General features: G+C 37.6%; 1 protein-coding gene across 2 annotated transcripts in view; it reads left to right on the forward strand.

Moving 5' to 3' along the window:
* The window catches only part of LOC123245360 (histone H3.3A), a 20,127-nt gene extending 10,489 nt beyond the window's left edge, over positions 1–9,638 (forward strand). The window contains exons 2-5 of one of the 2 annotated variants that reach the window (XM_044674222.1): positions 168–245; positions 1,863–2,016; positions 3,181–3,334; positions 8,991–9,638. In XM_044674222.1, the coding sequence (XP_044530157.1) occupies positions 1,889–2,016; positions 3,181–3,334; positions 8,991–9,119 (411 nt within the window). In that variant the 5' untranslated portion in view covers positions 168–245; positions 1,863–1,888 and the 3' untranslated portion in view covers positions 9,120–9,638. Of the gene's footprint in view, positions 1–167; positions 246–441; positions 555–1,862; positions 2,017–3,180; positions 3,335–8,990 lie in introns of those variants that run through there. The other variant, XM_044674223.1, reaches the window with a different exon arrangement.
* The last annotated feature ends 2,264 nt before the right edge of the window (positions 9,639–11,902 follow it).

Below are 11,902 nucleotides of genomic sequence, written 5' to 3' on the forward strand. Positions count from 1 at the left end.
AGGCGGAGGGAGGGGAGGGAGGGAGAGCGAACGGTGGAACAGGGGGCGGGGCCGAGCCTTCCCTCCATTGTGTGTGATTGGCTGGGAACGCGGCGGAGGGGGCGGGCGCGGGCGGGTGTTGAGGGGGGATAGCCTCGGTGTCAGCCATCTTTCAATTGTGTTCGCAGCCGCCGCCGCCGCCGCCGTAGCTCTTCTGCGCTAGGGCCGCCTCTCGCTCTCCGAGCCCAAGCCGAAAGAGAAGGGGGGTAAGTTTTCTCTCCCTGCCCGCCTGCCCAGGATCGAGCCCCGCCTGACGCCAGCCCCAGAACTGGACTTCGGGGGGCTCGGGGAACGGACCCGCGCTCCCTTCAACCCGACCCCACAAACTTTTTGGCCCAGAAATCGGCGTGAGGAGCGAGAGTTTCCCGCCCCCCCCCCGCCTCCGCCTCCTGAGGCAGCGGCAGCAGCTCCTCCAGCGTTTCTGCCTCAGCCCGAGAGCAGCAACCGCCGTCGCCGCCGCGGCAAAGCCAGGGCTCTCCCTCCTCCTCCCTGCGCCCCCGGCTCCTCTTTCTTCGGTAAAATCCCGCTCGTCGTCCCTTCCCCGAGCCCCAAACCTTCACCACGACCCCGCGGAGCCCCTTAGCTACCAGCCCCGGGTCCCAGCTCCCTTTTTGCGGGCCGGAAAAGGGCTTCAAATCGCCGCCGCTTCCCACCCCGGGGTAATTCTCTTTTTGCTGCTTCCCCACAGTTGTTGCTAAGCTTCACCATCTTGTCTCTTTTCTCTGGTCACCGACCATATTTTTTTCCCCCCTCCCGTCTCCCTCTTCCTCTATTTCGAGAAAGGAAGGAGGAGGAGGAGGAGGAGAAGGAGGGGAGAAACATTGTTATTATTAATTTTTTTAAGAGGGAAATTTTTCTCCCTCCCCCTTCTCCGGATAAATGGAAACTTGATGCATTTTAAATAGGAAAAAAAAAAAAACTTTTGCATTTCGGGAGGCAGCACGTGGCGGGGGATGCAAGAGTCTTTTCGAGCTATTTTGTATTTCGTATCTTTGGGAGGGGAATCGGATACATTTTGTGATTGTTTCCATTTTGTTCGGGGTCTGGAAGCCGAGTTTGTGCCCGTGCCAGGCCCTTGGGGGCTAGACCTGCTGGGTTGGGGAGACCCGATGTGGGGAAAAGAAGCCCGTGAGGAGGCAGAAGCAAAAGTTTATGTGCTGCTTTCGGGGGGGGAGGGGGGTACTGCTTATCTCTTTTGGGTTAATTAAAGTCTTGGTGAGCAGGCATTTGGAGATTTCTGTGCGAGGCTCCTGTAAGGTCGGGGAGACATTGCTTGGGGGGGGGAGCGCGTTTGGTGACTGCTGTGCCCTGGCCATTTTTAGGTTTTTACCGTAGAAACAAAAAAGGCAAAAAGGTTGTTAGATAATATTTATGAACATATATCAGCAGATTCAGGGCGGGGGAAATCTGGGGGGGCACCCAATAGCCCCCTTTTTGTGCTATAATTGGATTCGACCTTTTTTTCTTGTGGTTTGTGGTTTCATCATTTTTTTTACTTGTGTAAGCCAGACCTGCCTAATTTCTTCATTAATTAAATTAGATGGAATGCTGGTAGGGATGGGGGGGTCGTCTTCAGGCCACACGGAATAGGTGTTCGAACAGAATGATCCGGTGTTCGTGGCAGCTCTTCTCCCGAGCTCTGATTTATGTGCCCAGTGCAGGTCTTTGGATGGGAAGAGAAATAAGCTCGTTTAAAATGGATCTGGTATGGTAGGCATTGTTTTGTTAGAAGCCATATCTATTTCTGGAAATTATTTGTTTTGGGGTAGGGCTAGTATGCAATTGAATGGTGATTTTCCTTTTTTCTTTTTTAATATCGGTAGGTGTTTAAAGAGAAGTTTTCAGGAACATGGCTCGTACCAAGCAAACTGCCCGTAAATCCACCGGTGGTAAAGCGCCCAGGAAGCAGCTCGCTACAAAAGCCGCTCGCAAGAGTGCGCCCTCTACTGGAGGGGTCAAGAAACCTCATCGCTACAGGTATAAAAATTATTAGGACAAAGACTCTGGCAGTGGTGTTGCAATATATATCCCCTTAACCAAACAAAGGTGAATTAAAAACGAACTTTTTATAATAGGAGAGCCTTGATGTATTTTTTCCATATTGCGTTTTTTTGTTGGTGCCAGATTGTTCAGATTCAGGGAATTCATTTGTTGAAAGAAGAGGCATTAGTTTAGGGAAGCTTAAATTTGAAAATATTCCTTTTGACCCTTGAGCTCAAGGAAAGTATATATAGTGCAAGTGATTGTATCTATGAATATATAATTTAGTATTTAATTTTGTTTTTAAAGTAAAAGGCAAAAAATGAAATAATAAATTTGCCTGCTTGTGAATATATTTTGGAGAGGGATGTTTTAAATTGATTTTAGTATTTATTTTAATAAAGATTAAAAATTTACACATAAAAGTTAATTATTTTGCTATAGTCAAATTGGCATAATTCCATCTGTGTCCTCGAATTTAGCTTTGAAATACTCCCAAAAGTTGTTGTTAAAACCCTCTACCATTAGAGGGCAGAAATTATCTATCTTACAGTTAACCTCTGCAAAAAAATTTTCAGTTGGCCTAAAATAAAGATTTGAAGGTTAGGGGAGAAGTTTAGAATTAGAAAGAAAACTTACTGACAAATACCTAATGATTTGAAGATTTCTGTGCAGTGGAGAGCATTCCTATTTATGAAGGATGGACAGTAGTGAAGTGGTGTGATAATAAGGTCTAGGAAGATGAGTTCTTTAATGATGTCAGAAGTAGATGATATGAGCAAAAAAAGAGTTCGTATGTAAAAGTTAAATAGCAAAAGAAATAAAATGGGAATTAAACTCCCTGAATAAGCCCCATAAAAAGTGAAATTGAATTAAAGTTTGAGCTTCCTCCTTTGAAACTGCTTTTGTTCTAGTTGAATATCTTTCATGTGAGTTGATAAAATTAAACAAAATTTGTCATTTAGATGGAGTTTTGCGTCATAAATGAAACAAGACTAATTAACTATAAGCTGTTTTTTCTCATCCCAATCTCCTTTATAATTCATTTCAATAGGAACTTGAAATTTGGTCTAATTTTGATAGAATTGCTTTTCTCTACTAGGTTCTTAAGTCTTATATGTGAATCTTACAGTAACACCACTCAATATTAATTCTTTAAAGGCCGGGTACTGTGGCTCTCCGTGAAATCAGACGTTATCAGAAGTCCACCGAACTTCTGATTCGTAAACTTCCCTTCCAGCGTCTGGTGCGTGAAATTGCTCAGGACTTCAAAACAGATCTGCGCTTCCAGAGTGCAGCAATTGGTGCTTTGCAGGTAAAGTTGGAGGGATTTTTATAACCTTGAGGATCTCACTGGGCCAAAAAAATTTCTCCAAGCATGGAGGTAAGGTTAGGAGTTCTTGGATCTATCCTATTATGGCAAGTATCCCAGTTGTGTGGCCATGGCTACAGTCTTTTTAAAGTCTCTGAGAGTCTTTCTTCAGCTGTTTAATAGGGGTGATACCTGTAGTACACACCTGACTCACCATCTTGTTAGACCCAAATGAGATGATAAGGATTTGGTATCTTTAAAGTCCCATATTGTAAGTGTCAACTATCTTCTGAATACAGTGGAAAGAGAATTCAGTGTTAAGAGTAGGAAAATGGCTATTCTGAGAGTGAGAGCAGTGGATGATGGTTGAAGATAGGATGATAAGCATTTGCCTAGAACATCATAAAATAACTGAATTTCAAGGGACAAAAGGGTGAAAACCCCAAAAAGGCTTAGTTGTCATTTCATTTGTTCATAGCAGGTAAGTAGCCTGAAAAGTATTATCTTTACAATCAAGAAAATAGCCTCAGGGTTGGCTCTGTGGAAGAGACCCATGCCTGGAGTCTGGAAAAACTTGGGGTTTATGTCTAGCCTCAGACATTTCCTAGCTGTGTGACTCTGAGCAAGTCACTTAGTTCTAATTGCCTAGCCATTCTGCTCTCTTGGCTTGGAACTAATACTTAATGTGGATTCTAAGACAGAAAGTAAAGGGTTTTTTGTTTGTTTTTAGTCTTGGGCCTTAAATTTCATAAGTTGGGAAGGGATTTGAATTAATGTTTGAGAACTTTAAAAAGCTGAGCTGCAACCATTTTACAATGTACAGAAATCAATCTGGCATACTTACACTTAAATTTTTTTGTTATAATTTGATGTATTGTGAATAGAAAATCTTCACTAATTAAGTAAAATGATGTTTTTATAGGCTTATTTTGTTGACCTCAGCAAGACATCCTTAGATATAAGTTTGTAAGATTATGAGCACATTTTCAAGGTTATTGTCCCAAGAAATCTCTAATAGAAGTAAATGTGCATTTAACTTTTTCTTGGATCAAAAATCAGAATATTCACACATTTTAAACTGCTTATATAACTCCATAAAGCTTGGTTTCCACCTTATTTGATATGTTTTAAAATATTTTATATACACATACATAACTTGTGGCATTTTCATGAACGCAGTAATTCTGCCGTTCTATTGCTTTATGTGTAAGAGGATGCCATAGGTGGATTCTACTCTGAGGTGTAATTGGTTGAGCTGTTTCTATGGTTAGTCTAACCTTCATTTGATTGGTGAATTTTAGAAGTAGACACTATTAACTCTTTAAGTGAGTTGGAAGTATGGGGATTACAACCCATCTGATTCTTTGTTCATGAAAGCACTTCATAACAAATAAGCTTTGAATGTTAATGGCTAATTATAGACACCTATTTTCACACTATTCCTTAAAATTTTAGCTTTTTGAGGTGGAGATATATGAATTTGGAGATAGTATACTTCTGTTACTTTGGTTGTTGATCTCTCTAACAGTCTGGATAAAAATTTCCTTACTAAATTCTTACGTTCAAAATTTCCATCAAACATTTATTGCTATACCTTATCCTTGGTTTAAGACCAGCTATCTTTATGCATTAAACTCAGCTTCATAGAGAAGTATGAGATTACTCTTTTATTCAGTAGCTTATTTGATTTAAAATATTTCACTTGAAAGAATTTGCTGGTATCAACCCATGTCTCCATAGCAAGATGCAAATGTCACAAATCTTGACATTTGTTATATGATCTAAGGCAGTCATGGGCAAAGTACTGCACATGAGCCAGATACTGCCCCCTGAAATGTTCTATCCAGGCCATGGGACATTATTCCTAATCTGATGAATTACAATGAGTCAGATACAATACAATGAAACTTCCAAAGAGTTGCCTTAGAAACAGACTTGACAGATAAGCATTTTTTGGCCTCCTCCTTAAGAAGTTTGCCCATCACTGGTCTCAGGCATTTACAGCTTTGTTGGGCTAATAAAGTTAGTTTGAATTCTTAGGCTAAAAGTACTGGATTCAATTCCTGCTTCTTACACCTGACCCCTGAGCAAGTAGCTTGACCATTCAGTGCTCTGGGCAACTAATTTTGTGGAGAAGGTGCCACCCTGCATTATTGAGAGAATTTCCTCATCTGGGAGTGCTTTGGGGATGTTTTAGTTGATGGCAGAGTTTTCCTTTTCACATTTCTAAATATTTTCCTTCTAGTTTTCTTCTTGCTCATTGTGTCTAAATGTGATTCTATTCCCTGGGTATTGTCACACAAGAGTAACTTCTGGGTACTTGGCCATAGTTAAAGCATTGAATTTCATTGGCCTACCTGGTATCAGGGAATGGAATGGCCTATTTTCACTGTTTCCATATTGCTACTCGCTCTCTCTCAGAACTAACACCATGCTCTCTTTAAATTAGAAGAGAACCAGAAATTTCTTTTGTACTTAATATATTCTATCCCTCACCTCGGTAATGTTAGCAGTACTAATTATTAGATGATCTTAGACCATATTATTATGGTAGGTCGCTTGTTTACTTGGGTACATGGCAGCTTTTATAGTAGTTCAAGAATGATGAGTGCTTATTAAGTAATCTCCCTCTACCATGTTAACCAAAAACTAGGGTCAATTGCATCTAAAGTTTTTTTCTTAATTCAGAAGACAAATACCAATACTTGGAATACCAACTTTGTACCAGACCTTGGTAATAGCAAAAGATTATGATAAGGTCCCTACCCTCAAGAACCTTAAGATAACCATTTGGGGAGAGAAAACATTTCTGCTATAACAAGAGAAGTTGTAAGTAGCTCAGGAGAGGAAATGATCCCCTTTGTTTTAAGGTGATTATGAAAGGTTTCCGGATCTTCAGTTGGTTCTTGAAGGATCTCTTTTTTGATGCCAGTAGCAAAGTGTGTTCACAGGGCATGGTTTGACTTGAAAAAGGTAGTTGGAGATAAGATAGGAAGGGGGATAGCAAACCAAAAATAATTTTTTAAAGGAAGACACTGAAATATGTGAATTGGGAGGAAAAGGCATTTATTAGTTGTCGTTAAATGATCCCCTACAACAAAACTTGCACTAATAATTTTCATGCTAATGAAAAAGTCACTCAATGTCCTTAGCTAAATGTCCTTCTGATTTATTATAATCTGTAAGGAATAGTGACTTGAATTGACTTTGGATAGAGGAAATTTTATTTTCAGAGGTTATTTCAAGAACCCAAGATAAGAATTAGTAAATTTTTGTTTGATCAAGAAAGTTGTAGTCAGGTTTGGGAAAAGGCAAAATTATTGTCTATAAAATATTATTTTCCTAAGTGTCAGCTCTTGCCAATTTAAAAAATACAGTGAAAATATTAAATTTCATAATTTAGTCTGTGAGCCTTTAATCCTCTAGTATATTTACTTGGAAGTAAATTTCAGCAATATGTTAGAAAGGGCTGTTGAGTCATCTTGGATAATTATCACTTTAAAAATATTGAGAATTTATCTTGAATACCTGTGGGGCTCTTTGATCTATTGAGTCAAAGAACCTGAGATATCTTTCTCTCACACTTATATTAAATAAGCAGGTGTTTCAACTCAAGTAGAAAGAAGCCTTATTTCTCTTTTCCCAGAGGAATTCATGATGTGCTCTAGTAAATAATTGAGGTGAGTGATTTTATAGATATTCCTATTGTGTATTTCTTTACACAACTCACATTTTTTTATCAGTTTGGAATGGCCTAGATTAGAACCACAACTGTCCTGTTATTAAAATACATTTTGCAAGAGTGCCTACACTGTCTCGTACTGCATTTAGGTACTTTGGGGGTAGTGCTAAGAAGTGTTGGGAGTTGAGATTAGGCAAAGGTGATTAGTCTTTTAAATTTGATAGATGGGAATTGAGCTAGGAATGGAAGACAAGATGGATAGGATTAGAATGAGAATGGGATGTTTTTTATTAATTTTTTGTACAGGGTATTGGAAAGATTAGGAGATAGTTTAAATTGAATTACATTTGCTTTCTGTGGTAATCTGTGCCCTGCTTCACCCTCCTCCCTACCCTCCCACTCCAAAAAAAAGTGTACCATATCCTCAAGACTTTTTAATTTTTTTTTAAAACCCTTGTACTTTCGGTGTATTGTCTCATAGGTGGAAGAGTGGTAAGGGTGGGCAATGGGGTTCAAGTGACCTGCCCAGGGTCACACAGCTAGGAAGTGGCTGAGGCCGGGTTTGAACCTAGGACCTCTCCTGTCTCTAGGCCTGACTCTCACTCCACTGAGCTACCCAGCTGCCCCCTCCCTCAAGACTTTTGAACTATAACTACCCACTAGACATATACTTATCTTAGGCAACTTAAGCTCAAAGCACGTGCAGCACAGACCTTGTTTTCTTTGACCCAAAAATTATTTTTATGAAGGGCACTATCATTGTCTAACACTTCAGGTTTGTAACTTGGGTTATTATTCTCAGCTCTTTAATCTCCTTCTCTATTCCCTTTTCTCCAGTTTGCCAAATCTTGTCAGTTGTAGATCCTATGTATCTTCCATCTCTCTTCATGCAATTGGCCTAATTGAAGCCCTTGTCAAACTTTTGCCTGGAATAGTACAATAGTCTTTTCACTGAGCTTCCGCACCTCTGAGCTGTTCTCCACTCAGCTTCTAAAATTGCTTTTTCTTAATCCCAGATATGACTATCATTTTCATCTTTCAGAAATCTTAGTAACTCCCTGTTTGCCTCTAGAATAAAACTACAAACTCATCTTTCTGACATTTAAAGCACTTTACAGGCCAATTCCAATTATTACCAACTACTCCAAGATAAACTTTTATTTCCTGCCTCCCTTTTCCATGTCTGTTCGTTCATATAGGCTGTCCCCATGCTTAGAATAGTCTTCTTTCTCCTGTTGATGCTGTTATCTCTAAGACTTAGTTTGTATCACTTCCTACAAGGTTATATATATGGTTCTCCTATTAATAGCCACTACTTAAATTCCCCCTGCCTCCCTGCATGCACCCACCCCCACACAAACACACATTTTTCTGCATATATGGATCTGGTTTTCTGGTTTCCCTCTAGTACAATTGTAAGTTCCTTGAGGACAGAAAGAGTTTGATTTTTCTATCTATAGCCCTAGTGCTTAGCAAGGTCCCTGGCAAGTAATACTTGGTTAATGTTTGTTTGAATTTACTATATGAAAGTTAATTTCCTAGGCCTGAATTGTTGCCTATTTCTAAATATTTTTAAGTTTTTATATATTTCTAATAGCTAAGGAGATTTCTTTATAGAATCCTCTCAGTTGTATTGTATTTAGTAAACATTTGGACATCCTGATATTTTTACTTTTAATATCCAACCTCTTACTGTCATTTCAGGCTATTATCTGCCTCTTATTGGTTTTTAAAAGGTCAAATAATAACTCCAATTTTAGGAGGAGGATGCTGTTTCCCTGCTCAAGGGGCCTTTAAAAAAATCAGACTTTTATAATTGTTCTGTTCTTTGGCCAATAACATCTAAGAAATGAAAGAAAATGAAAGATTTCAATAGTAATGAGAGAGGATTCCCCCACCAATTAATCTTTCAATTCTTCCAGCATGCTTGGCTATTGAATATGTAAAATCTAATTTTTTTTTTTATTCTTATTGTAGGAGGCAAGTGAAGCCTATCTGGTTGGCCTGTTTGAGGACACCAACCTATGTGCTATCCACGCCAAACGTGTCACAATCATGCCAAAAGATATCCAGCTAGCACGCCGCATACGTGGAGAACGTGCTTAAACTCCACTAAGATGGGAAACATTCTTCATTTTCAAAACAGAAAAAAATCTCTTCTTCCTGTTATTGGTAGTTCTGAACGTTAGATATTTTTTTCCCATGGGGTCAAAAGGTACCTAAGTATATGATTGCGAATGGAAAAATAGGGGACAGAATCAGGTATTGGCAAGTTTTTTCCATTTTCATTTGTGTGTGAATTTTGAATATAAATGCGAGGACATAAAGCATTAATGCAGTCAAAAAATGTTTCCGTGAACAAGTTTCAACAATTCAACTTTATAACAATTATAAATAAACCTGTTAAATTTTTCTGGACAATGCCAGCATTTGGATTTTTTTAAAAAGTAAATTTCTTATTGACGGCAACTAAATGGTGTTTGTAGCATTTTTATCATACGGTAGATTCCATCCATTCACTATACTTTTCTAACTGAGTTGTCCTACATGCAAGTACATGTTTTTAATGTTGTCTGTCTTCTGTGCTGTTCCTGTAAGTTTGCTATTAAAATACATTAAACTACACCTGCTTTTGGTCTTGATTTTTCAATCTCTCATATATATATCCATATGTAAGTGTGTGTGTGTATTTTATACACACACACAAATATATATGGACATATATAGAATTCATTCCCTAAAATTCTAATCAAAATACTGTCAGATTTTTGAAGATTTCTAGTTTTGAAGGGGTTTTAAACTTTATTTGAACCCTGAAAAACAAAGATATCAAATTTATTTACTAAAAAATTAGTGTCTTGGGGATAGAGTTTGTAGATTAGCATTAGCCAGGGAAGGAAACAAACCATTTAATTTTTCACTTCTCCAATAATGTTTATTTTGTTTGGCATAGTGATTGACATTTGCCAATAATCCTGATTAATCACTATTTTAAATAGTATATTAGTGTAACACAACTGTTAAAGACTCCGTTAAGTTACAACTTTAAGGCCAAATGGTGTGTTTTCATTGGATTTAGAATTTGAAAAAAGACCTTGGGAAAGCTGTTTGTCCAAACACTTTGGAGTTTCCTCCCCCCCCCCCCCCCCCAAGAGGTATTGAGGCCCAGAAAAGTTGGGTGACTGCCCAAGGTTATACAGGTGAAAGTAGAACTGAGATGTGAGCCCAGATCCTTTGACTCCAGATTCAGCAAGCTCTTAGCACTGACTCCACAATTAACATTTAATTATTTACACCAGTGATCTTTAATTTAGCCTTTTCTGATAAAAGCGTAGTTATACAGAAATAGCTTAATGTGGTATGTTATTCAAGTAGAAATGTATTTTGGGGATAATTTGTCACAGTTATATTACCATTTTGTAAATACAGAATGAAAACAATTTGAAACTATTCTGGCATTAGCATCATTCGAGTTGCCAAATAAAGTACAAACACCATCCTATTCAGCATTGTTTCATATAAGTATTTCTCTAGGTTTTTTCTGTATTTAAACTACCTTAAAGAGAAGTAGTACTATGCCTAAATAGGATATAACTATGTTTTCAAGATACTTTAAAACTTAAGGCAGGCTAATCATTTTTAAAATTTGGTTGCCAGTGTGGCCAAAGCAGCTTTTGAAGTTAAATACTCGAATGTCAAGATTTTAAATATTTTATTTTTAGTTACAAAAGGTGAGGCTTATGTAAAGTATGAGGCTTTACAAACCATAAAGTGCCATATAAATGATAGCTGTTATACAAGTATGCTTTGTATTGAAAAATGTTCAATTCCGAAATTATAAATGCATTAGAATTTAATTGATAGTCACTCATAAAACAAAGGAAAGTAAAATTGTTTGGGCTGGAGATTATGGAAGGACAGGGAGGCTAGATGTGAGATAAATGACTATCAAAGCTATAATGTTGAACCAAATTCTTAGAATGCAACATTCATTAAACTGAAGGAAAATGATTTAAAGTATTTAATGTTTTAGTTTTACCAAACCAAAATTTAGACCTTGGAGAGACTTAAAGATTTATTATTTTAAACTTTGAGAAGCAAGGCTTTTTCCTCCCCAAAAAAGTACTAAGTCATCATATAAAGCCTTAAACACAGATGTACATGGAGTCTAGATACAATGATTTCCATTTCTTATTTCTTAAAACTAATGAGTTTATTTTGGATGGTTATACAGTAATAAATTTTAATTTCAGTTGTTAGCAAAATTCGAGAAACAGCTATAGTTTTGAATTATGTTAAAGTTAATCCTGTATTCTCAAACATTCCTTCCCTGCTTTACTGAATTGAGATTTAAGCAGTGAAACAACATTTAGAAACTTTGGATCTGGTTTCCTATCAACAATTAAACGTGTGAGATCTTAACAAGCCTTACCCCTTTGTCTTTTAATTCACCTTTAAAATTTAGGTGGTCATTTACCCCAAGAGACTGGTATGAATGATAGCATATACTTCATAATGACAAGTTTTTAAAAAGTTTTTAAGATCTTAATTTTTTAAGGTAATATCCACTCTATAATATGATTCACTTGTATTTGTTACTATTGAAAGTGGGCAAAAGGATATTTGGGTACTTCACTGAATACCCAAAACCCTTTAGCAGAAGTTGGCGAGTGGGCCATTGTGATTTCTTGGGTACTAACTATCCAAATCAAAAGTAGCTAGTGAGACTAAAAAATACAAAGAAGGGTATATTGCCAAGATAAGGTTGTAAAATTCATTTTATAAGCTGGTCTAAGCAATTTATCATTCAGAAAAGAACTGCTTGGTGTTCATATGAGATCCCTCAGGTAAAAATTTTAATAGGAATAATAAAGTATTTATTAAAAGCC

This window comes from Gracilinanus agilis, chromosome 4, assembly GCF_016433145.1.
Source record: "Gracilinanus agilis isolate LMUSP501 chromosome 4, AgileGrace, whole genome shotgun sequence".
In the NCBI taxonomy this organism is placed as follows: domain Eukaryota; kingdom Metazoa; phylum Chordata; class Mammalia; order Didelphimorphia; family Didelphidae; genus Gracilinanus; species Gracilinanus agilis.